The sequence below is a fragment of the Leopardus geoffroyi genome, chromosome B1 (genome assembly GCF_018350155.1).
Source record: "Leopardus geoffroyi isolate Oge1 chromosome B1, O.geoffroyi_Oge1_pat1.0, whole genome shotgun sequence".
Taxonomy (NCBI): domain Eukaryota; kingdom Metazoa; phylum Chordata; class Mammalia; order Carnivora; family Felidae; genus Leopardus; species Leopardus geoffroyi.
In genome coordinates this window covers 171,503,172-171,529,350 of record NC_059327.1, presented here as the reverse complement: position 1 = coordinate 171,529,350, position 26,179 = coordinate 171,503,172, and the positions used below count along the sequence as shown (strand labels likewise).

Sequence of the window (26,179 nt, the reverse complement as noted above, 5' to 3'; positions counted from 1 at the left end):
GTCTCTCTCTGTCAAAAATAAATAAACATTTAAAAAAATTTTTTTAATCCCTCTCTTGTGCATTTTCAACTTCCCCCTCTTTATTGGCTAATTTCTTTTTTTATCTTTTTGTCATTCAATTACCTAACTCTCTCCCATGCTTTTCATTTAAGGAAACTTCATTTGATTCCACATTTCTGTCCAGCGATGTTGCAGACCCACTTCTCCAAAGAATTGTTTCCATTGTCTTCTCTTCAGATCACTCATCTACTTACTGGAATCTGGGTTTCCACTGAAATCTCGAAGTTCCTTGTTACTAGATTCAATAGAGAATTCTCAGTCTTTCTTCTACTGACTTCTCTTTCAGCATCTGACACATTTGACCACTTCTTCCTCTCCTTGGCTTCTGGGACACAATGGTTCTCTGATTCTACTCCTTCCTCTTGGCTTCAGTCTCCTATGCAGGCTCCTCACTTTTGTCCTTTTCTTACTTGTTGGTGCTCCTCATTATTTTATTCTGAGATCCCTTCTCTTCTCATTCTACTTGCCCAGGACTTCATCTCCTCCCAGGCCTTCAATTACCATCCCTAAATTGATGATGACTCACTGATCCATGGCTCCAGGATATTCCTTCTCCTGAACTTTAGACATGTACTACCCACTGCCTGCTAGACATATTCTTTTGGATATCTCCAGAGGCACCTCAAGTTTAACATTTCTAGCACGGAAATCTCCCCAGATCTCCTCCCCTTCTGTGCTCTCAGCTCAGTGAATGACTGTAAGTTGCCCATGCCAGAATAATCCTCGAATCCCTCTAATATCTAATAATAGCCAGCAATCACAAAGTCCTGATGATTCCACTTCCAAAGTATCTCTTCCATCTCTCTACCTCTTATCATCCACAGGGCTACCAGCCTGGTTCAGTCACATTATCTCTCCAAACTAGTCTCCTTGCCTCCAGGCTTGCCTCATCCTAATCATTCTCCATTCTACAGTGATCTCTTAAAAACAAATCTGATCGTGTCACTTGCTTCCCTAATCACTTCTGTTGCTTCTCCACTGTTTCTAGGACAGAGACCAAACTCTAATATGACCTATGAGTCTCTGTGTGGTCTGACCCCCGTTTCCAAGCCTCTCCTTGCCTCCTACCTTGTTCCCATTGATCTAAATATTTTTCAGTTCCTAAACATGTTATGAGCTGTTTCATCTCTGGGCCTTTGAAAATATGGTTTACTTTGCTGGGAACACCATAATTTACTTCCTGCTGCTTCCCATCCCTCTACCTCTGACTCTTACTCATTGTTAGAAGTTGTTCCCTACATAAGTGCCACTGACCCAGTTCTCTTCACTTTTGCAACCATTGCATTTAACTGTTGCATTTAGCCATTGCATTTAACACAATGATTGTTTTGTTGCCTTGTCTCCTTCATAGGTAAATAATCTCCATGAGGACAGGAACTATGTCTATGCTCTTCACCACTGTATTCCCACTGATTTTAATCAAGAAACCGCATGTCCTTAACATCACTCCACATCTCCCCCACCCCCAGCCCCTGGCAACCACTAATCTACTTTCTGTCTCTCAGGAATTCACCCCCTCTAGGTAAGTTTGTGGTAAGAAATATTTAGCCTGGACCTATATAAGAATATTAAGTTAGTGATTCATGGCAAATTCATGGCACCCTCTTGTGCCTTATTTTCCTTAACTTTGAAAGGATGCCTACTTATTCAAGAACAAAGTCCATAAGACGGTGTGCAGTGTTTAATAAACCACCTATATATCACTTGATTTCCTGTGCAATTTTGTATTGCTCCATTTCCTATCTCTTGTTTTGGTTAATTCATAGAATTTTCAATTTCATGAGTGTTGGCTTCTGTTGCTAGAAGCAAAGCTTCTCATTATGCTTTGAAGAATCTCCTATTCTGCCAAGCTGGCTCCTTGGGTCCCTCCCTGCCTTCTGCTTAATTCCTCCTTGTGCTCTAAAATAGGAGTTTCATCCATTCTGATCTCAAGGAATTTGGATCCGTGCAAGTTAACATTTTGAAACTTGTCTTACATACAAAGTTGTATCGCTCTCATTCAAAACCTATCTTTTGGGGTGCTTGGGTGGTTCAGTCGGTTGAGCATCTGACTCTAGATTTCAGCTCAGGTCATGATCTCACTGTTCCTGGGATCCAGTCCTGCACCTGCTTGGGATTCTCTCTCTCCCTTTCTCTCCACCCTTCCTCTCACTTGCTTGTGAGTGCACACGAGTTCTCTCTCTCTCTCTCTCAAAATAAGTAAACATTTTTTAAAACCTATCTTTTAATTAAGACATTTTTAGGTTTTTAGTTTTTGTTTTCAGAAACAGGTAATTAAAAATCATAAAAAATAATAGATATTATTTTAAGGGAGAGATACATCTACCATCTCCAAGAACTTCATGGCTGCTTTATGAATTGTAAATGGAGAGAAAGGCTAATGAATCCAACTATTTCCCAAGGATCATATTTAACATTAACTGAGACTATGAGGTACCAGGGACAATGCTAAAATTTTTTTTTTCCATTACTTCATTTAAACTCAGGGCAACCCAACAAAGTAGGAATATTGCTACCGTCCTTTTACAGGTAAAGGAAACAGATTAAATGACTCACCCAACGTCAGACAGCTAGTAACTAAAGATGAGGACCTTGGTGGTTCTCTGAACTATAGAATCCAAAATCCAATATTGTTCTTCCTGGGAGAAAAAATTAATTGTAAAGTTAAATGGTAGTTTAATCTTATCCTGAAAAATAGCATTAACTTCTGATTTTAAATGTTTACAGCATCGAATTTGGATATATTCTTGATAATAGAAAAATGTAGATATCTATGTATGTTTTGTTTTGTTTTTATTTGAGAGAGAGAGAAAGCACAGCGAGGGAGAGGGGCAGAGAGAGAGAGAGAGAGAATCTTAAGCCGGCTCCGCTCTCAGCCCAGAGCCTGACACGGGGTTCCATCCCACGACTCTGGGATCACAGTCTGAGTTGAAATCAAGAGTGGGATGCTCAACCGACTGAGCCACCCAGGTGCCCCTAAATATGTCTGTATGTTTAAACATGGGCTGTTTGAGAAACGCTTGTGCTTCCTAACCACCAATTTCATTGCTTCTCCATTTGGAGTGTTCACACGATATCACAGGATAGGACTGAACCCGGGAGGTAGAACAGTGAAAAAGACTAGCTCTTAGGATGACTAAAATCCCTCTTATTTCCTTCCCATACATAACACTAGATGCATATAGCTAAACTGTGTCTTATTTTCCTTTTTGTAATAATTTCAATTATCACAATTTGAATGCTTGGCCCATAGTAGGCACTCACTAATTATCTACTGAATGAATTGATTTGCCCTTTTTTGGAACTCTATGGCATTTACTTCCTAAAGTCAGGACCTGCAAAAAGAGAAGCTTAACACCGAAGAATACTAAGAGACATTCAGCATTGTAACTTTAGGAGTTTGTACATTCCACTCAGTCTTAAATATATGCCACGTTTGCTCTCTAACTGCTTTAGCTATGTTAGTCTTGTTTCCTTAACCAGATTTTAAGCAAGGACTGTTATTCAATTCTTATCTGAGCCTTGTGGAGCCTAGCACAGTGCTGGTCTTAGATAGTCTATCAAAATGCACATCACATTCTCTTACAAATAGTAATGGCTTAACACATATCCGTTAATATGGTTATGAAAATTATTTTCAAGGGACGCCTGGGTGGCTCAGCTGGTTGAGTGTGTGACTGTTGGTTTTGGCTCAGGTCATGATCTTACAGCTCTGTGGGTTTGAGCCCCATGTCCAGCTCTGCCCTGGCAGTGTGGAGCCTGCTTGGGATTCTCTCTCTCTCCCCTCCTCCCCCACTTGTGCTGTCGGTCGCTCTCTCTCTCTCTCTCTCTCAAAATAAATAAACTTAAAAAATTTATTTTCAAGTTGACAAATTTTGTTGGAACCAACAGCCTCTTTCCTTCTAATTTTCATAAATTGCAACTTCATTTTTTTCCCCAGGTTAACGCAAGTATAGCAAGCAAATTATAATTTTGTAATTTATAAATTTTATAATTTATAAAATTTTAAGCCAAGTAAATATACAAAGTGTAATAGCATTATAAAGAATTTCTCTGCTGTCATCTATATGTTTATGAACCAGGCAAAATTAATTTGATTGCATGATCTAAATGGGTTTGATCTTAGCCATATACTAGCATTTTTTTTTCCATACAACTTTTGATTGAAATATAATTCAAATGCTTAAAATTCAACTTTTTAAAAGTATATAACTCAGTGGTTTTAGTTATTCACAAAGTTGTCAACCCATCACCACTATCTAATTCTAGAACATTTTCATCACCCCAGAAAGAAATCCCATATCCATTAGCTGTCATTCCTCCTTCCCCCCAACCCTTGGCAACCACTAATCTACTTTTTTTCTCTGTGGATTTGCCTATTTTGGACATTTTGTTTAAATGGAATTATACAATACGTGGCCTTTCTTTTTTTTTTTTAAGTTTTATTCATTTAAGTAATCTCTATACCCAAAATGCGGCTCGAACTCATGACCCCGAGATTACGAGTCACATGTTCTTCTGACTGAGCCAGCCATGCTCCCCCTATCGTGTCTGATTTCTTTTACTGGAGTGATGCGTTTAAGGTTCATTATATTGTATTATGTATCAGTTCTCCATTATTTTTTGTGATCAAATAATATTCCATTGTACAGATAAACTACATTTTGCTTACCTAGTCATCAACTGATGGACATTTGGATTATTTCCACCTTTTTAGTGCTGCTATGGACATTCATATACAAGTTTTTGTTTGAACACCTTTTATTCAGTTCTCTTGGGGTATATATACCTACAAAAGGAATTGCTGAGTAAAATGGTAATATTATGTTTAAGTTGTTGAGGAACTACTAATCCATTTTCCAAAGCAACTGCACCATTTTACATTCCCACCAGCAGTGTTTAAGGATTCCAATTTCTCTATGTCCTCCCTAACACTTATTATTTTCTTTCTTTTTCTTTTTTCTTTTTTTTTTTTTTTTTTAATTCTAATCACCCTAGTAGTGTGAAGTACTTTCTCGTTATGGTTTTGATTTGCATTTCCCTATTGACTACTGATGTTGAGCATCTTTTCATGTGCTCTTTGGCCATTTGTATATTTTCTTTGGCTTTGGAAAATGTCTGCAGATCCTTTGTCTATTTTTTAATTGGGTTCTTTGTCTTTATTTTTGAGTTGTAAGAATTCTTTATAAATTCTGTATACAAGTCTCATATGAGACATATAATTGTAAATATTTTATGCTGTTCTATGGGTTGTCTTCATTTTCTTGATAGTGATCTTTTACAACACTAAAGTATTTACTCTTGACGTTGTATATTTAAATTTTTGGTGAACTCCAATTTATCTAATTTTTTGCTATCTATTTTAGTTGCTTATGCTTTTGGTGTCATACCTAAGAAATCATTACCAAATACAAGGCCACAAATGCTTACTCCTGTGTTTTCTTCTAAGAGTTTCATTGTTTTAGCTCTTACATTTAGGTTTTGATTCATTTTGTGTTAATTTTTTTCTTTAAGAATTGCATTTTATTGAAATTTTTTTAAATTTATTTTTGAGAGAGAGAGCAAGAGAGAGACAGCACATGAGTAGGGGAGTAGCAAAGACAGAGGGAGTCACAGAATCCGAAGCAGGCTCAGGCTCTGAGATGTCAGCACAGAGCCCCACACAGGGCTCAAACCCATGAACCATGGGATCATGACCTGAGCCGACATCGGACACTTGACCAACTGAGCCACCCAGGTGCCCCTGGGTTAATTTTTGTATGTGGAACATGCATTAACATGTGTGATCATATGCACTATCTATTGAAGTTCGTACAGAAGTAGTTCAAAGGATTACAGATATAAGTAGTGAGAAGTGACAGTTTTCAAGTAATCAGAACTCACAGCAAATATATTTAATGTTTAAAAAATTAGTCTGAAATTTTCCTGTCTTGAGGGTAATAAGTAAAAATATAATAACAAAACTTTCTTTGCATATTACATTAAACTCAGTAGATTTTCTGCTTAATCTTTACCAACAGATATTCCTTCTGTAATATTTCTGGCAGGTAAGAGAAATTTTGATACATTCATCATACAATATCTTCTATTTTCAGAAACATAGCTAAATTTAAGTTGTTCTGTTCAACTGAAGTAGAAAGAAAGAATGAGCAAGATTAGAACTACTTCCCTATTCAGAAGCAGAGTAATGTCAGGTATCTATTCATCAGACCTCCTGAATACCTTTCCTGAACAGACATTTCAATTTGAAAGAATTTTAACAACAGTCTCAACTGCATGCCCAGAGAAATGGAACAGACAGCAGGAGTTTTCAAGAAAAGAACAAAGAGACAAAAATCAAGCAGGTTTGCCAACAGTAGGTCCCTTTGTTTGAAACAACATGAGGACTTTGTAGCAATTCCATCTTAGAAGTTTTCTATAAACCAGAGTTTGAAATTCATCTTGGGGATGAGGGCACTGTTAAATCACTGGGGTCAAATGTATCACAGTTACGTTAACATTGCTTATTTTCCAGAATCATAATTTATAGTAATTCTCCATTAAATTCAGGTTTCTGAGGGGCGCCTGGGTGGCGCAGTCGGTTAAGCGTCCGACTTCAGCCAGGTCACGATCTCGCGGTCCGTGAGTTGGAGCCCCGCATCAGGCTCTGGGCTGATGGCTCAGAGCCTGGAGCCTGTTTCCGATTCTGCGTCTCCCTCTCTCTCTCTGCCCCTCCCACGTTCATGCTCTGTCTCTCTCTATCCCAAAAATAAATAAACGTTGAAAAAAAAACAAAACTTAAAAAAAAATAAATTCAAGTTTCTGAGAAAACAAAATTGAAATGATTTTACAAAGTACATTCTCCTAAAGGAGAGATTGATTGCCTGATTGATTCATTGATTGATTACTGCCCCCAAGGAGAGTTTGTTTTGAAAAATTAATTAAAAACTACAGTTAGGTTTTTCCTAGAGATTGAAATGGAAGTTATTTTTAGTTTTTAAATAAAATTAGGAAGATCGGCTGTGGGACATTGGTGGCTCCTGAAATTTAATTCACTTCATGTTGTCAAATGCCCTTTCAGTAATTGTACCTTTCATCCTCAAAAGAAAATCTCTTTCAGCATCTACAGGTGAGAACGTTTTGATGTGGCACATATACAAAATCACATGTGGCGCTGAGATTGTTCTTTGGGGACAGTGGTGCCCAATCTTTTCTCACTCTCATTCTAGTTGAAATTTAAAATGCTTTGTTATCAGAAGGTTTTTCCATTTAAGATTGGCAGCAATTTGACAAGACTATAGACGCAAGCGTGCCTTTGCTGGGGAACGATCGCTGTGCGTTTTCTTGCATCGTGACAGTTGGTGAGTGTGCCTTTCCTTGGATTCTCTGAAATGATTTTCGGTGACACTGGCTTGTTTTTGACCTGAAGACGTACCATGGTCTCTTGCTTTTCAAACTGGGGTTCCAATGTAAGCTTTGTGACGGCAGAAACTGCCTTGTCCCTGCTATGGCCCCAATGTCTAGAATACTGTCTGGCATGGTGCTCGAGAAATAGTTATTGAATAAAAGAGAAGAGGAAGGGGGCGCCTGGGTGGCGCAGTCGGTTAAGCGTCCGACTTCAGCCAGGTCACGATCTCGCGGTCCGGGAGTTCGAGCCCCGCGTCAGGCTCTGGGCTGATGGCTCGGAGCCTGGAGCCTGTTTCCGATTCTGTGTCTCCCTCTCTCTCTGTCCCTCCCCCGTTCATGCTCTGTCTCTCTCTGTCCCAAAAATAAAAATAAACGTTGAAAAAAAAAAAATTAAAAAAAAAAAAAAAAAAAAAAGAGAAGAGGAAGGAGGAGGAGGGAGGGAAAGAGATGCAGAGACAAAGTAGAAGGGAGGAAGAAGAGAAAAGAGGAAAGAAAAGAAGAAGCAAAAGTAAAAGAACTGGTAGTGGAAGGGGAATGAATTGATAGCACAACACAAGGAATATGTGGGTGTGAGGTGGGTAGGAGGGAGGCAAAGCTAGAGGAAAAACATAGGGAAGATCAATTTTACCCAAGGAAGTGAGATGGGGAAGAGAAGATTACATCAAAATAAATAAAGAGGCACCTGGGTGGCTCAGTTGGTTAAGCATCAGACTCTTGGTTTCTGCTCGGGTCATGATCCCGCGGTTCGTGAGTTCAAGCCCCACGTCAGGCTCTGTGCGACAGCATGGGGACTGCTTGGAGTCCTCTCTCTTCCCCTCTCTCTGCCCTTCTCTTGCTCGCTCACATGTGCGCTCTCTCTCTAAAAATAAGTAAAATAAACTTAAAAAGAATTTAAAATAAATACAGATATGTGGAGGAAGATGCAAAATTTGCATTAGGCAATAAATTGTATTCCCTGCCTCCACAGACTCATAGAATCTCAAGTTGGAAAGGCATCGAAGAAGTCATTTTGTCACATCAGCCATATCTGATCCCTCAATCCAAGATTGGTGAACTTTTTCTGAAGAAAGTAAGATATTTTAGGTTTTGAAGGGCATAGTCTCTATCACAACTGCTCCATTATGCCATTGTAGCATGAAAAGACCATACACATACACAGTATGTTAGAAAAAAAAAAATGTGTACAGCTTTGTGTCAACAAAAAACAGGTGGCGGGACAGATTTGGCCTGTGGGCTATATAGTTTGTTGACCATACCTGCATATTTTCTACAATATTCTGACAATGCTTATAACCTCTGTCTGCATCTGCAGTGACAGGGAACACACTTCTTTTCAAGGAAAACTGTTCCATTTTTGTATGACTGTGGTTATAGAAAGGCATTCTTTATATTGAGTAAAAATATGCTTTTGGTGTTATTATGGACTGAATGTTTGTGTCTCCCTAAAATTTGTACATTGAAATTTAATCTCCAGTGTGATGGTATTTGGAGGAAAGACCTTTGGGAGATAAGGAGGTCATGAGAATAGGGTCCTCATGAATGGAATTAGTGCCTGTGTAAGAGGACAGAGGGCCAGCTTACTTTTACACAACAAGAAATCAGTAGTCTGCAACCCAGATGACGGCTTTCACCAGAACCTAACCATGCTGGCACTGTGATCTGGGATTTCCAGTCTCCAGACTGTGAGAAAGAAATTTCTAAGCCACCCAGTCCGTGGTACTTTGTTACAGCAACCTGAACTAAGCTAAGTACTATCTTCGTGTTTATTTGTTTGTCATTGTTGTTTAAGATACTCTAACCTAATGATTTAGTACATGATACCTTTTTTTTTTTTTTTTAAGATAGCTTCTGCTTCTAGTTAACATGGAGTAACAAGAATGTGATTTACCCACCCGTCTGAAACAACTAAAAACACTGAACAAAATGTAGGAAACAAGATTCAAGGAAACAAGCATTCAGGATACTGACAGTAGGCAACAAAGGACAGGGATCTCTGCCGGATAGGAAACAAATGAGGGAAGACTATAGCTGCCTCCAGCTTATTGCCTAGAGTGAATTTCCAGGACTCAGCTAACTGGGAGCCCGAGGGGAGCCCAGCCATCTCTCTGAGTTGAGGAGATGGGGGTGCAAGTTTGAGGGAGCCAAGGCCAGTAGCACTCGCACAGCAAAGCACAGGATCAGAGAGCGTGGCCCAGAGGGACAACTCTGGAGATGAGCAGAGGGGCCCCTTTAGTATTCAGCTGAGTGCTGCTCAGTGAATGTGTTGTGAGGAAATTACCCAAGGTCAGGGAAAGAACCACCTGAAGAGATTACAGGGAAGAGTAAACAGTTCTTGGTGCTCGTCAAAGGCCAGCAATAGTTCCTGTTCCTAACAGCCAGATTGGAAAACCTCAGAATTCACAGATATGGTGTAGAATACTAAGATGAGTCTTGCCTCAGTAATGGGGGGAAATTATTCCCAGGCCAAATGCTGCTCTGGTCATGGATAAATGAACTTCAAAGTTAGATCTGAAAGGATCTAAGTGTTTCCAATATGTTTTTCTCTATATATAACCACCTATGATAAATTTTAATTTATAAATCAGGCACAGTAAGAGATTAACAATAACTAAAAATTCAGTAGAACAATTATAAAATACACCGTAATAAAGGTTATTTGAACGTGGTCTCTTTCAAAACATCTTATTGTACTGTACTCACCTTTCTTACAATAATGTGAGATGATAAAATGCCTACGTGATGAGACGTAGTGAGGTGAATGACACAGACCCTGTGACATAGTAGTAGGCTATTACTGACCTTCTGACAGTATGTCAGAGTGTCATCTGCTTCTGGACCTTCGTTGACCAAAGGTAATTAGAACTGCAGAAAGGGTGGGGCTCCTGGGTGGCTCAGTTGGTTAAGTGTTCGATTCTTGATTTCAGCTCAGGTCATGCTCTCAAGGTTTGTAGGTTCGAGCCACACATCAGGCTCTGTGCTCTCTCTCCCCCTCTCTCTTTCTCTGCCCCTCCCTCACTCACACACTCTCTCTCTCTTTCAAAAATAAATAAACTAACGGGGGAAAAAAAAACAAACCCTGCAGAAAGTGAAACAATGGAAAAGGGGAGACTTCTATAAACAAATGGTGAGAATACCCAGCCATAGATCATCCTTGCATTCCGACAGCACTCAATCCAGAGTGAACCCTGCTTCCTGGGACTCTACCACAAATCACAAACTACAGCCCCAATCCTATCACAGGTCTTTTTATACCCTGTTCCCCATGGTGTGCATTCCCCCTCACTGCAATGAGTGATAAACACAACCTCTTCAACTGTTGATGTGTTCTTGGTGGCTTTGACTGGAAGGCATTGCTATTTCAAATATATCATTTAATGTAATCTTCATAACAAGAGCATAAGCCTGAGTTTACAGAGGATCCTAAGGTGCCTGGAGGTTAATTTAATTAGAATTACAAGCATAAAGAGACAAATCAGGGATTTTAACACAGGCTTTTTGTGTGTTCCTCACTATGTTGAATGACTGAAGATGGGGAGCAAGATAAAGAAGAAAATAGGGGCACCTCGGTGGTTCAGTCGGTTAAGTGTGCGGCTTCAGCTCAGGCAATGATTTTGCGGTTTATGGGTTTGTGCCCTGCATTGGGCTCTTGCTGACAGCTCAGAGCCTGGAGCCTGCTTCAGATTCTGTCTCTCTCTCTCTCTCTCTCTCTGCCCCTCCCCTGCTCACACATTGTCTCTCTCTTTCTCACAATTAGACATTAAACAACAACAACAACAAATTTTTTAAGAAAAAATAAAGATATTCAAAAAGAGACAAAAGATTTTTTTTCCTCCTGTTCTTTAACAGTCACTTTCATGGAGCAACATCTCCATCTTGTGATATGTTACAATGCAAGTTTGTAACTAATCGGATTTTACAACTATAGTCAATCATTCGATGCAACCAAGATTTAAGAGAATTATTTTGCTATTTGCGCTATAGGCAAAAAAAAATTAAGCCATTCAATTAAAAACCACAACTAATGAGAAAAGAAATGTTTTTTATTGTTATCTATGGTACTTTTTTTCCCCTGAGAGATTACCCTATTGTATGCTTTCACTTTAAAATAATGTCCTTGGGTTGCCTGGGTGGCTCAGTCAGTTAAGCAGGTGACTCTTGATTTCAGCTCAGGTCATGATTTCATGTGGGATCGAGCCCTGTGTTGGGCTCCACAATGAATGTGGAGCCTGCTTGGGATTCTCTCTTCTTCTACCTCTCTCTCTCTGTCCCTGCTCTGTTCCCTCTCTCTCTCTCTCAAACTAAATAAATAAACAATTTTTTAAATGTTAAATGTTGGGATGCCTGGGTGGCTCAGTCGGTTAAGCATCTGACTTCGGCTCAGGTCATGATCTCACAGCTTGTGGGTTCAAGCACCATGTCAGGCTCTGTGCTGACAGCTCAGAGCCTGGAGCCTGCTTCGGATTCTCCCACTCTCTGCCCCTCCCCTGGTTGCGCTCTGTGTGTGTCTCTCTCTCTTGAAAATTAACATTAAAAAATTTTTTTTGTAAAAAAAAAATAAAATGTTAAATGTCAAAAATAACATATACAGATATATCCCTTTACTTTTTAAAAGATAAGTAGTATCAGGGTGCTTAGGTGGCTCAGTCAGTTAAGCATCTGACTCTTGATTTCAATTCTGGTCATGACTCACAGTCATGGGATGGAATCCCATTGTTGCCTCCTGGATGAATGTGGAGCCTGCTTTGGATTCTCTCTCTGCCCCTGCCCCCTTCAAAATAAATAAATAAATAAATAAACTTAAAAAAAAAAAGATAAGTAGTATCTGCAACTAAGGTACTACAGAAGATAAGATGAATTTTTCTGTTTTTCATTCATCAGGTGTAACTGACCTAGATTGCTTAAATATGAGACTGCAGCAGCAGGAAAGAAATAAAGTAGGAAGAACTCATTTAAAAAACGATTAGGAGCCAGATAGAAGATAGAAGGGTGGAAGAAAAACACTTCATGCTGGAGCATGTGAATATAGTAATAAATATATTCCTAAAAAATCGTACTGTCTGAATTTTAAGAAAATGTTTTCTAAGTTGCTTGAAAGAGTATAACTGAAAGTTTAAGACAAAGTAGCATTGGCATATGGAGCAAGTATCGTACAGACATACTTACACTAAAAAAATTATTGGTTGATTTTCTAAAATTCAAATTTAACTGAACAGCCTGTATATATAATCTGGCAACCCTAACTGTACATCCATTAAAAAAATAAGAAAAAAAGCATAGACAACTCATCAGTTTACCAGCAGATGGCTCTCTGAATCTAGTTTAGAATAAGATAGTATACTTAAACCTAGTGATGAGTCCTTATTGTCTCAGAGTTTTTGTTGTTTTGAGTGTTTCATTGGTCTGGTGTGATTGGGTCTGGTGTGGTGGGAGAGTGGGAAATTTGTATTTAGTTATATAAAAACATAAAATATCTTTTTTCACCATTTCATATGACTCTTCATGATCCTTAACTTTAGAATATGAAAAGGAAATAATAATTTAATTTGCAATATTTTTTCTTTTATATTTGTGCAAGCATTTATTTTTTATTTAAAATTTTTTTAAGTAGGCTCCACACCCAGGGTAGAGCTCAACACAGGGCTCAAACTCACAACCTAATCTACCTGAGCTGAGATCAAGAGTCTGACATTTAACCAACTGAGCCACCCAGGTGCCCCTATTTGCTCAAGCATTTAAATGCTAAGGCAACATGTATAATTTCAGTGAAAAGTGACTCTGACATTTCACAAAGTAATTCTGTGCCTATTGTTTTATGTATTTTGAGCTTTGGGTCAGGGATCTCCATAAAACCATACCTTTACCTCTTTCATGCATTCTGATTTGCTAGGATATTCGAACATTGAGGCATGAGCGTTGTTTCAATTTAAAACACACATCCAGAGCTCCCAACGAAATCACTGATTCGGCAGAATTTTCACTTGCCACAATTTTACTAAGCTTTTGCCGATACCAAAATGTCTTGATATGTTCAAGTCTATGACTTACTTTCTAAGAAAAAGTATTCTAGAAATAATTATTGTCTTCAAATCTATTTTGTCTGATAATGGCAGTCACTCAAGCCTGTCTTTTGGTTCTCGTTTGCATGGCTTTGATTTTCTTATCTTTTCACTTTCAACCTATTTGTATCTTTGAATCTAAAATATGTCTCTTGTAGCCAGGATATAGTTGGATTTTTAAATCCATTCTACTAACCTCTGCTTTTTAATTGAGTATTTAATCCACTTACATTTAATGCAATTACAGATTAGGTAGGACTTATATTTACCATTTTTCTATTTTTTTTTCTGTATGTCTTATGTCTTTGTCCTTTTATTCCTCCATTTCTGCCTTCTTTTGCAAAAAAAAAAAACCTTTCAAATAGATATTAAAAAAATTTTTTTAATGTTTATTTGTCTTAGATTGAGAGAGAGAGAGAGAGAGGGAGAGATGGAGCACAAGCAGGGGAGAGGCAGAGAGAGAGGGAAACACAGAATCCAAAGCAGGCTCCAGGCTCTGAGCTGTCCATACAGAGTTCGATGTGGGGCTCCAACTCATAAACCGCAAGATCATGACCTGCCAAAGATGGACTCTTAACTGACTGAGCCACCCACGTGCCCCTTGAATAGACATTTTAAATAGACATGGGTAAATAAATATTAAAATAGATATTTAAATATCTTTCCCCTATTGACTTTCTCAGTCTCTTCAAATCCTTCTCCACTTACTTTTTTCTTAGTAAATAAATCATAGACTTCAACATATCAAGAAACAAATACAAAAAAACAAAGAGACTTGCTTGGATTATGCAACTAATGACAACATTAGGACTAAAAAACGGGTCTTCTGATTCTATCTAGTTTCAGAGTTCCCACTACCACTGTGCCATGTAAGTGGACTGAGTTCATCTGTGACAAGATCCCTCTAATGTCTTTTTTGCCAGTTTTGAATTTCTTATTTTTTCTCCCTCTTGTTTCAGAGGAAGCATTGTTTCTCTAACTCTTTTTTTTTCATGCTTATTTATTTTTTAAAATAATTTATTCATTTTTTAGTTTACATCCAAGTTAGTTAGCATATAGTGCAACAATGATTTCAGGAGTAGATTCCTTGATGCCCCTCACCCATTTAGCTCATCCCCCCTCCCACACCCCCTCCAGCAATCCTGTTTTCCATATTTAAGAATCCCTTATGTTTTGTACCCCTCTCTGCTTTTATATGATTTTTGCTTCCCTTCCCTTATGTTCATCTGTTTTGTATCTTAAAGTCTTCATATGAGTGAAGTCACATGATATTTGTCTCTGACTTATTTCGCTTAGCATAATACCCTCTAGTTCCATCCACGTAGTTGCAAATGGCAAGATTTCATTCTTTTTGATTGCTGAGTAATACTCCATTATATATACATATATATGTGTGTGTGTGTGTGTGTGTGTGTGTGTGTGTATACCACATCTTCTTTATCCATTCATCCATTGATGGACATTTGGGCTCTTTCCATACTTTGGTTATTGTTAATAATGCTGCTATAAACATGGGGGTGCATGTGCCCCTTCGAAACTGCATACCTGTATCCCTTGGAAAAATACCTAGTAGTGCAATTGCTGGGTCATAGGGTAGTTTTATTTTTAATTTTTTGAGGAAACTCCATACTATGTTCCAGAGTGGCTGCACCAGTTTGCATTCCCAACTATCTAACTCTTGAATTCAAATCTCTTAACACAGTGTTTCCACAAGTGCAGAGGCAGCACCATTAAAGGTATGGAAGATGGGGCACCTGGGTGGATCACTCGGTTGAGTGTCTGACTCTTGGTTTCGGCTCAGGTCGTGATCTCGTAGTTAATGAGTTAGAGCCCCACGTCAGGCTCTGCACTAACAACGCGGAGCCTGTTTGGCATTCTCTCTCTCTCCCTCTTTCTCTGTACCTCCAGCCCTCTCTCTGTCTCTCAAAATAAATAAATAAACTTTAAAAACTAAATAAAAATGTACGGAAGAGGATTTGAAGTGATATGCTGAATTAGTATTGAATAACAAATACACACTGAGAAAGCTGCTTTATCCAAGGCTCTTTTGATCCTTCTGATGAGGAGAAAGTCTCATTTTTGTATTGGTGTTTAACACCTCTCTACCATTGCCCATTTTCCTTTTTAACTGAGGGAAGTCAACTTTTTTTTTTAATTTTCTTTTATGTTTTTATTTTATTTTTGAGAGAGAGACACAGTGTGAGCCGTGGAGAGGCAGAGAGAGAGGGAGACAGAATCTGAAGCAGGCTCCAGGCTCCAGGCTCCAAGCTGTCAGCACAGAACCCTACACAGGGCTCAAACTCACTGTGAGATCATGACCTGAGCTGAACTCAGGAGCCCAACCAACTGAGCCACCCAGGTGCCCCGAGAGCAGTCAACCTTAAGCCTGGAGCCTTGATACCCAGCTTCTAACTAGAATTTAATAGTATTATTTTATTTTTGTTGTGATGATTTTCATTTATGGCAATGATACTGATTTTCCATTTATAATTTTCTATTGAAATAAAACTGTGATCCTGATTTAAAAGAAAATATTGAGTAGGGGTGCCTGGGTGGCTCAGTTGGTTGAGCGTCTGACTCTTGATTTCGGCTCAGGTCATGATCCCAGAGTCATGGGATCGAGCTCTGCATCGGGCTCCGCACTGAGCATAGAGCCTGCTTAAGATTCTCTCTCTCTCCCTCTGCTCCTCTCCCCTTCTTATGCGTTCTCTCTCTCTAAAAAAAAATAATAAAATAAAATAAAATAAAATAAAATAAAATAAAATAAAATATTGAGTAAATTGTATAAATGGTAGTATATGGATATGGAAAAATAATCCACTAAGGTGGTGCTTGAATGACCAGCTCTGGGAAAATACTGTGTTGGTGCAATCTATTATAACAGTTGTCTATCATACCTTTCCTTTCTCCTGGGCCACAAAAGACAGTCAAGGGCTGGGATGATAAGCCTCCTGAACCTCCATTCCCCATTGCGTTCCAGGTAACTCAAACTCTTCTTTAGTGCTATGTCATATTTGGCTTCTAAATTTCAGAATGTTGTTTCTAATGGTTCTGTCTCTGAACTGCTAGGGTCTGGACTTTTATTCCTCTCCACTTGCCTCACCCTTCAGGACTCTGCTGCATCCTAGTTGTCTGCTGCTTCCAAATTAAGAAAGATTTTTTTTCCCTCTTCTGCAAGTGGTTATGGCTCTTTTGGTTAATCTTTGATGGGCTTGTGCAATCATATTTTGATTTTTCCAAAGACATCTTTACACTATCATCTTACCACTTCCTTTTCAAGTTGTTTGGGACAAATTTCCACAAGGAGCGGGGAAGAGGACACTTGAGTAATGCTACCCTCTATGATATGCAAAGTATTCCTTCACACCAAGCCTCACCCAGCATCAGAAGATGATGTTCACCCACAACAGAGTGAGTTTCCTGCCTTCTTGGCATCTACCATTCTGTTCTTCTCTGGGATGGGATATTTCAGTACCTGACCATCAGTCTCCAGATGTAGCTTACCCAGGAGGTCTTGGGGATCCTCAGACAAATAGGGCTCCTGATGCCTGCCCTAATACCCCAAAGTTCCCAGTTGGATATGGCTTAGGTCCACAATGGAACACTAGGTAACTTTATAAAAGAATAATGAAAAGCATTGTTGCAAAAAAAAAAAAAAAAAAAAAAAAAGTCAACCATTATTTCTAAGTGGCAATAATTATAAATTGAGTTCTGATGTTTAAAAACACAATTTCATTTCTGTAGTAAGCTTCAATGGAAATGAGCACAGTTTATATGTCCATATTAACTTGAAGCAAGTGAGAAAATGTATTTTGAATACCTACTTGGCTAATATACACTGGCTGCTAGCTACCAGCTACTAGCAAGGAATGTTAATTTACAAATATTTCAAATACTCTACCCCCTGGGGAAAGAAAATCAGTCGTTTAAGTTCTTTTAGTAGAAAGCTCCAGGTAACTAACTTTTAATTTTCTACACCATCTCTGATTTGATGTTCTGATCATATTACAGAGAGCAACTTAAACAAAGACCACATTTTTTACTGCCTTGTTTTCACAGCAGTTGATCCACACACCTATCTCTATGGTGACTTTTGTACTGTCCTCTCTGAGATTTAAGGCCACAATGAGACCATTAACCAGATGTGAGAGGTAAGAAGGATTATACACATGATTAGAGTAAATAGTAACCATGAATTCACTCACCCACAACTGTTGGCTTAAGCTTTACTTTGGGGATGGAGACTCTCATTAAATCTTGTTTTCAGTACAGCGAACTGTCACTTACACTGACCTATCATGGAAAAATAAGAAGTTCCTGAAATTATATTTTAAAAGACAATAGTATTTCAAAGTTTATAGCTAGCTATCGTCTCACATTTTCAGCAAATTTTACTGTGTACTGTGTGATGCATGGTAAAATGTATCATGACCCCTAAGGCATCTTCGTATTTGTAATCTTCTGTGCATGTGAAAGACAGTGATATTTTGCTAGTATCTGGGCATAAAATGATATTACATATAATAAAAATAAAAAGAGGTAATAAAACTATTTAAGAGTGTGAGTTTTATGGGTTATGTGGTAGCGAGATGACAGAAGGAGGGGGAATACAGTATGTTCACAAATATTTATAATAAAAATTGAAGGGTGCTCAAGTACAAGTATATCTATTCATTAATTTCTTGAGGGTTAAGGTCCCTGATCATTTCCACACATTCATTTTTACTTCCAGGGCCAAACATAATGCCAGATACATGGTAATAACTTAATATATATTTGTTACTTGACATTCTGGGAATGGTGGAAATGAGACGACTAGTGGATGAAGGGGTCAGAGATAGAGGCTTATAGCAGACTGCTAATTGTTCCCCAGTATCCATTCTTCTTCCATAGCAACGGTTCCCTTGATTTCTAGTTGGACACAAATGCAAACCCCCTTTGCTGCTAGGTATACCATGTGACTAAGTTCTGGCCAATGGAACGTGAGCAAAAGTGATGTGTGTACTTTTCAGGTTATGTCCTTGAAAGGAATGGGCACGCCCTCCCTTTCCTCTTAGTTCCCCCAACCACTGCTATGGTATGCCAGGGTGGTAAGCCACGCTGGACTAAGCTGAGAAGAGCAAAGCCCTTCCATGGAGCCTAAAATAGGAGTGTGGGCCCTGACAACTTTGTGGAGGACAGCCGCTGTGCCAACAGGACTTTATGTGAGAAATAAACTGGTTCCGTTGAGGCCAATGGTTAGTTTGGGTCTCTATCACAGTGGTTAAATTCATATCCTAATACAATCAGGAAGGATTTATAGAGGCAATGCTTGCACTGAGTTTCAAAGATTGAGTAGGAGCTCACCAGGTGGACTCAAAAATTAAAGTAGCCATATTAAAACCCTCTGGGGAGGCTTATATTTGTTCCCAGTTCCACGCTAGAATTTGGAGGGTGGGACAAATTTGATCGTTTGTAGGTCCACTTCAGCAGTCTTTCTTTGCAAGCAACTCCTGGAAAGGAGGGATGCGGTTTTAAGTTGGCAAATACCTTTACCCAACTTGCCCTGGAAGAGTCCGTCTAATGTGATATCCATTGTTCTAAAAAGTATGAAAATAAAGTAGGCTCGTCTTTTCCCCCCTTTTCTTAAGTAGCTCTACACTCATCTGTTTTAACATTTCCTGCGCCTCTGCCCAACGCGCCAAGGCGGGTGCTGTCAGCGACACAGAATTCTTGCTTTCAAGAAGACCGACCTGGAAGTGTCGGGAAAGAGGGGGCCACTTGTGGTTTTGGGGAAGTCGAGGACCCTCGGGACGAAGCGATCCAACTGCGCAAGTGGTCTGGGGCTGGCGTCGCGGAACTCTGGAGGAAGAGCAACTGGCCGGGTGAGAGGCGGACCCGGCCAAGTCCCGCGGGAACGGCCCTCGGCGGCGTCAGGCCACGCTCCCGGTTGCCACGGAGACGGGGTCGCGGCCGGCCGGCCGGCCGACCGCGAGAGATGCGAGAGGCCGACCCTTGCCCGGCCTGAGCCGTGGGTCCACCCGCGCCGCGCTCCACCCAGCTCCGCCGCCGCGTCCGCGAAGCGCCACTGAGCGTGACCTGGGGAGGCCAGAAGGCGCGCTCTGCTTTCGGGAACTGGAGCGAAGCGAGCGCCGGAGGTCGGGGCCCCCCACACCCCGAACACGGTTGGTGGGAGAGGCTGCACTTAAGCCAGAACTGCCTTCCCGGGCCGCCGCCGGCGCCCCGCCGTCCCGGGCTCCCGAGGGCTCTGTTCAGACACCGGCCTTCGGTGCCCCAAGTGCAACGGCTGCCGTGTCTCCGTCCCCGAAGCCCCGGGAAACATCCGCCCTCCTGGGTAGGGGGCGCCCGTGGGGCCGCAGACGCGGCTCGTGGGGAGCGCTACCCCCAAAGGGGCCTAGGGAAAAGTCGCTTGGGAGAGGATTCCCGAAACACCTTCCCACTTCCCCTCTCTCTGAGTGTTGGGGACGTTTGGTTAGGTCTTGTACGGCCCCAAGCATGGGACGCTCGGATCCGCCAGTAGATGCCACCTCTTAGTCTTTCAGGCCACAACGAAATGGGCCACCAAGTGGGTCCCGCAGGAATAGTGATTTACCGAGATAACCTTTTATTTTCACAGAGACGATACTTAAGGTACAGGGAAAAACCATTTCCTGGAACATCTGAGTTGTAATTCGATCTTGAGTTACCGACGACAGTCAAGGGGCAAACATGCTTCGTGCCACGAGTGAACTGGAGTTTTCGAACGAAAAAAATACCGAGGAGATCTCCCAGCTCGCTTCCCTGGTGCTGTCAGGTGACTCATCAACCGGCGAAAAAAACTCAACTGGTTTACCCGAAAAAACTGGCTATCCGGACTCCGTTTACATTATGGCAGCAAACATTTTTCAGGGTATTCGATTCGAAAAGTCGCCAGAGAAAGTCTTAATAAAGTATGGGAATGAACCCCTGCGGTCGTTGCCGGAGTCTGAAGATGAATCCTTTCAGCGTTCGTCCTATGAGCTGGCTTTCAGTGCTCTGAAGTGTGAGTAGTACCACTCTCAACAATCGTCACTAAAATAAAATAATGAGAGAATTTGTGGAGCGCAGTCCCCTTCCTGCCCTCTGGTGCACACCAGATTTTGTTTTCACATATTTGTGTAACTTTGGTCAGATGCATGTCAAGGAATTTGGAGAGTTCCAGTAAAACAAGCTCTTTCAGGCCAGAACTGTTTTTCACTGCAGATTCCCTGTGCCTAGGAGGGTGCCCGTCCTTAGATGGATGTAATGCACAGTCATTAAATTGATCAAGGAAACAATTCCATTAACAGGAAGAGTAAGAGTCCACTGAAGGACCCAAGTACAGTTACCCCCCACCACCACCTTGGGTTATTTCTTGGCATTTTCTGTGTTTACCTCTTGCATATTAGTGTGTGAACTTTCACAATTATAAAAACCAGTAAGAGAGGAACAGAGATGGAGTAAGAAGCCAAGGTACAATATATTAAAAATGAATATCAAAATCAAATCAACCCGGATTAAGATGATCCCATTCATAGCCAATAGCCTAAATTTTGAGAGCTTATACATTTATTCCTCCAAACTTCTGTAGAATTCCCTGTTCTAATTTGCCTCCAGGGTTTGAGATGCAGTGTTTCAGATTCGCTCAGTGGTGGTTAACTGTCCACTTCTGTGTGTGGAGCTGACTCTAGGACAGAACCAAATACTGTTACTGTGAAAGCAAACAGTGGCAGGGTCTGGAGATCTTTGTTTTTGTACTAGCAATAAGCTTTAAAATAAGTTTAGAATCTTCTGATTCAGACACCACATTATCAATTGCTCGCCTGTCCCCTTTAAACTATAATGTTTATACTGGTTTGTAAAATGAGTGAATGTAGTTCCAAAAAGAAGTTCCAGAAATATTTGGAGTATTAACAGCATGGCTGAAATGATAAGCATATGGCTTCCTAAAGAGACACCTTGAAAGGGCAACACTAATTTGCATGCATTTCCTTAGTATTAGTACTTACTGGGCCTTCCACATTCTTGCACATAGGCACTTACCAGGTGTTTAGTTGAACTAAAATGCCCCGTTCATTACTTAGACATGAATATATATTTTTGGTAGTCTGCAGATACAAGGCAGCTCAACTCTGAAGCCAGAAATTTGTCAACATAGAGAAAAATTTGATGTCAAAAGGCATCTCTTTAATTTCCATTTCTTTGTTTTCTCCTGCTTAAGGATTTTTTTCTTTTTAAATGTTTTAACCATTTTTTTCTTTTCCAGTGTAATCTTTCACATTATTTCATCCATTCCTTCTATCTGCTTTGAAAAAATGTAGTTTTAGAGACCAAAATGTTGCACTTTAGATAATGAGCCAAATGAACATTTTTACATTTTCTCCTTGTAACAATGAAAGGCAGACTGGGCATCTACGTTAATTAGTTGGTATTTAATGTTAATGCCAAAATTCTATTATAGACAATTTGTTTTCCTAATGGAATATTGAGTCTTAGATTTAGGAATCAATACTAAAAACCTGAAATTATTTTGTATACAATTAATGCATTGACTAGATGGTCATGCTATAGTGATATGTATACTTGATTCTCTTTTTCTTCCTCTCAGTCTTTATTTCTGTTTTATGAAAGGGCTTTGTGACTATTTTATGTTTTTTAATGACCCAGAAAAATCCCATTAAGATAAAGTATTGTCATAGACCTTTACAAACCTGCCTTTGCTCGAAATGTTTGTTTTTTTAAATGCTAATTCTAATGTAAGCTGGCTTTGGTTGTTTACTTGGTACAGATATTTTTTTCTTCTTAAAATAATAATATACTGCTTAAATTATTATCTGAATAATTTCTGAATGTTCAAATCAAATCAAACCAGAATTTCTAAATGTATTAGATTTCCAAGATAATTAAGAGCCTGATAGTTTGCTCTAAGATAGTGGGGGCTCTGTGCATTTCCCTGGTAGCTTCTGTATAATCAGTGTTCTACCAGTACTTTCACATGATATCTTATAAACTCATATTTGGCTTGTACCTTATAGGTTCAGAAAAGAAAACTCAGGATTTCTTCCCTGCAGTTTTTTTTATAGGAGCAGTAAAGCTAAAAATGTTAATGTATAAACTAAAGAGAGCTTGGGTAATGATCCCTTTTATTGGTGAAGTTGTGAATAGGTGGTGTGTGTGTGTGTGTGTGTGTGTGTGTGTGTGTGTGTGTGTGTAGAAGTATAAGGAGAAGGAAAAATGACAGAAAATTCCTTCATTATATAAATGTTAAGTATACTCCTTTGGCTGTGTTTTCAGTATTTCGGTTTTATTGTTTACTCTTTTGTTGATGTCCTTTGTGTATAAGCTCTTTCAAAGGAGAGAATGTATTTATATCTGATTAACCTTTTGAAGGTTTAAAGGGCTCAGTATGTTTTTTTGAGGTGAAGACAACCACGATTCCTGCTTTACTAGATAGCCCCAAAGTCAATTTTCTGTTAAAGAAGGTAATGAAGAGTAGCCGATTCCTTTTAAGTTTTATTTCTATCAAAGAAATAGAGTACTAGCAGCTAATTTGTTTTTTCAAAGAATCTCTGGATGTTTCAAGAATTCTAAATATTAAAAAAAAAAAGAAACGAAACCTGGAAAATGATTTCTTAAGAAATAAACTAACGAACCACAAATAAAGAAAACAGAAAACTTGAAGAAAAAGATGTCCCTGAAATTGTTGGTATTATTCCTGGCTTAATTTGTTCTCCAACCTAAGTATATATAGTAGTTGGTGAACTTTCAGTCTCAGGAACTAACTGTGGCATTAGCCTGGCCATTTCAGAATCTTCTAACCTGTTAGTGAAAAACCTAGTAAATGCTTAATGTATGGTTTTATTATGGCTTTGGTAATTAGTAATTGTAGGTGGGGTACGCAAGACCACCATCAGGGTCGGTGATTCACTGGAAGGATTTACAGAGCTTATCACATCCGTTATGCTCATAGTTATAGTTTATTATAGTGAAAGGTTACTTAAAGTCAACCCCAGAAAAAAGTGCATTGGACAGAGTCCAGGAGAGACCTGGTGCAAGTTTTCTACCGTTCTTTCCCAGCGGAGTCTGTGGACAATGCTTAATTCTCTTAGCAATGGTAGGACAACAGGAATGAAGTATTGTAGTATGTGAATGTAGTACTGAAGTATAGGAAAGCTCACCCAAGCCTTGCTGTCCAGGGTTTTTATTGGTGTCAGTCATGTAGACAAAGAGTGACCTTGTGGCTGACCTTACTCAGTCTCTAGTTCTTCCAGAGGTCAAGCTGACACCATGTTGCCCACCAACACCCGGTGTAAACACAGACACTGTCATCAGGCAAGCTATTCCAAAGGTTTATAGAAGTTATCTCCCCAGAGTGCCAAACCTTTCTTTGGAGTGTTCAGGGTTTGGCCATCCAGGCCTGCTTAGTTGATTTTTTTTAAGTTTATTTATTTATTTTGAGAGAGAGAGGGAGAGAGAATGAGCGTGACTAGGGAAGGGGCAGAGAGGGAGGGAGAGCGAATCCCAAGCAGGCTCCGTGCTGACAGCTCAGAGCCTGATGAGGGCTAGATCTCATGAGATCCTGACCTAAGCTGAAATCAAGCTTAAGCAACTGAGCCACCCAGGTGCCCCGTGCTGAGTTAATTCTTGATCGTATAGTGATTCATTAGAAAAATAATCTAGATCAATAACCTCTTAAGCTCTGGTTGTCATGTAAGAGGTAAATGCAATTTTCTTGAATGAAAATAATAATAATACCTTATATTTACATAGCTCTTTGTAATCGACAAAACAAAATATCATTTGCTACACCAGTTCTTTGAGACACAAGATTCTCGTTTTGCAAATGAAAAAAATTGAGGGAAACTCAAGAAGAGATTAAATGATATACTAAGGAACCAAGCAGGAAGAAGGTTAAAAAGAGGAAGTATTTTATCTGATTGGAAAGGGTGGTAGAACAAGATACCCCATCCCTAATCCTAGTTTTTTATGGTTCCATGTTGTTGTTGTTTTCTTTTCAATTTTTATTTAAATTCTAACTAGTTAACATATATGGTACAGTTGGTTTCAGGTATAGAATTTAGTGATTCATCACTTACATATAACACCTAGTGCTCATCACAAGTGCCCACCTTAATACCCGTAACCCATTTAGCCCATCCCTTCACCCACCTTCCCTCCAGCAACCCTCAGTTTGTTCTCTATAGTTAAGAATCTGTTTTATGGTTTGCTTCTCTCTCCTTTTTTTTTTTGTTTTCTATGTTCATCTGTTTTGTTTCTTTAATTTCACACATGAGTGAAATCATGTGGTATTTGTCTTTCTCTGACTGACTTATATTTTGCTTAGCATAATACCCTGTAGCTCCATTCATGTCATTGCAAATGGCAAGATTTAATTCTTTTTTATGGCTGAATAATATTCCATTGCATATACATATATACACATGTATATGCATATATGCATCTATTTGCATATACAAATATATATATATATATGTATACACACACAAATATATATATATCACTTCTTCTTTATCCATTCATCAGTCAATGGACATTTGGATTCTTTCCATAGTTTGGCTATTTTGATAATGCTGCTATAAACATGAGGGTACATGCACCCCTTAAAATCTGTATTCTCGTATTCTTTGGGTAAATACCTAGTAGTACAATTGCTAGATCCTAGGGTAGCTCTATTTTTAACTTTCTAAGGAACCTCCATACTGTTCTCCAGAGTAGCTGCACCAGTTTGCATTAGCACCAGCAGTGCAGAAGTGTTCCCCTTTGTCCGCATCCTTGCCAACATCTGTTGTTTCCTGTGTTGTTAATTTTAGCCATTTTGACAGGTGTGAGGTGGTATCTCATCATGGCTTTGATTTGTAATTCCCTGATGTTGAGTGATGTCAAACATCTTTTCATGTGTCTGGTAGCCATCTGGATGTCTTCCGTAGAAAAAATGTCTATTCATGTCTTCTGTCCATTTCTTAACTGGAGTATTTATTTTTGAGGTGTTGAGCTTGATAAATTCTTTATAGATTTTGGGTACTAATCCTTTATCAGATATGTCATTTGTCAATATCTTCTCCCATTCCATAGGCTGCCTTTTAGTTTTGTTGATTGTTTCCTTTGCTGTGCAGAAGCTTTTTTATCTTGATGAAGTACCAAAGTTTGTTTTTGCTTTTGTTTCCCTTGCTTCCAGCGATATATCTAATAAGAAGCTACTAAGGCTGAGGTCAATGAGGTTATTGCCTGTATTCTGTAGGATTTTGATGGTTTCATGTCTCACATTTAGGTGTTTCATCCATTTTGAATTTATTTTTGTGTATGGTAGAGAAAGTGGCCTGGTTTCTTTTGCATGTTGCTGTCCAGTTTTCCCAATGCCATTTACTGAAGAGATTTTTTTCCATTGGATATTCTTTCCTGCTTTGTCAAAGATTAGTTGACCATATAGTTGTGAGTCCATTTCTGGGTTTTCTATTCTGTTCCATTGATCTACGTACCTGTTTTTGTGCCAGTACCATACTGTTTTAATGACTACTGTCTTATGACTTTGTCATATAGCTTGAAGTCTAGAATTGTGCTGCCTCCAGCTTTGCTTTGCTTTTTCAGATTGCTTTGCTATTCAGGGTCTTTTGGGGTTCCCAACAAATTTTAGGATTTTTTTGTTCTAGCTCTGTGAAAAC

At 39.3% G+C, this 26,179-nt stretch overlaps 1 protein-coding gene and 1 long non-coding RNA gene across 5 annotated transcripts in view; one reads left to right on the top strand and one right to left on the bottom strand.

The window, feature by feature from the left end:
- The window catches only part of LOC123596064, a 34,248-nt gene extending 14,854 nt beyond the window's left edge, over positions 1–19,394 (bottom strand). The window contains exons 1-3 of the long non-coding RNA XR_006711505.1: positions 19,235–19,394; positions 17,708–17,795; positions 2,617–2,699 (exon numbers count right to left, since the gene is read on the bottom strand). This is a non-coding gene — a long non-coding RNA (uncharacterized LOC123596064). The remainder of the gene's footprint in view (positions 1–2,616; positions 2,700–17,707; positions 17,796–19,234) is intronic.
- Positions 19,395–19,475: 81 nt separating this feature from the next.
- Positions 19,476–26,179, top strand: part of NSUN7 (NOP2/Sun RNA methyltransferase family member 7) — a 52,132-nt gene continuing 45,428 nt past the window's right edge. The window contains exons 1-2 of one of the 4 annotated variants that reach the window (XM_045474273.1): positions 19,476–19,639; positions 20,119–20,523. In XM_045474273.1, coding sequence (XP_045330229.1) covers positions 20,211–20,523 — 313 coding nt within the window. In that variant the 5' untranslated portion in view covers positions 19,476–19,639; positions 20,119–20,210. Of the gene's footprint in view, positions 19,667–19,699; positions 19,837–20,118; positions 20,524–26,179 lie in introns of those variants that run through there. The other 3 variants (XM_045474269.1, XM_045474270.1, XM_045474272.1) reach the window with 3 other exon arrangements.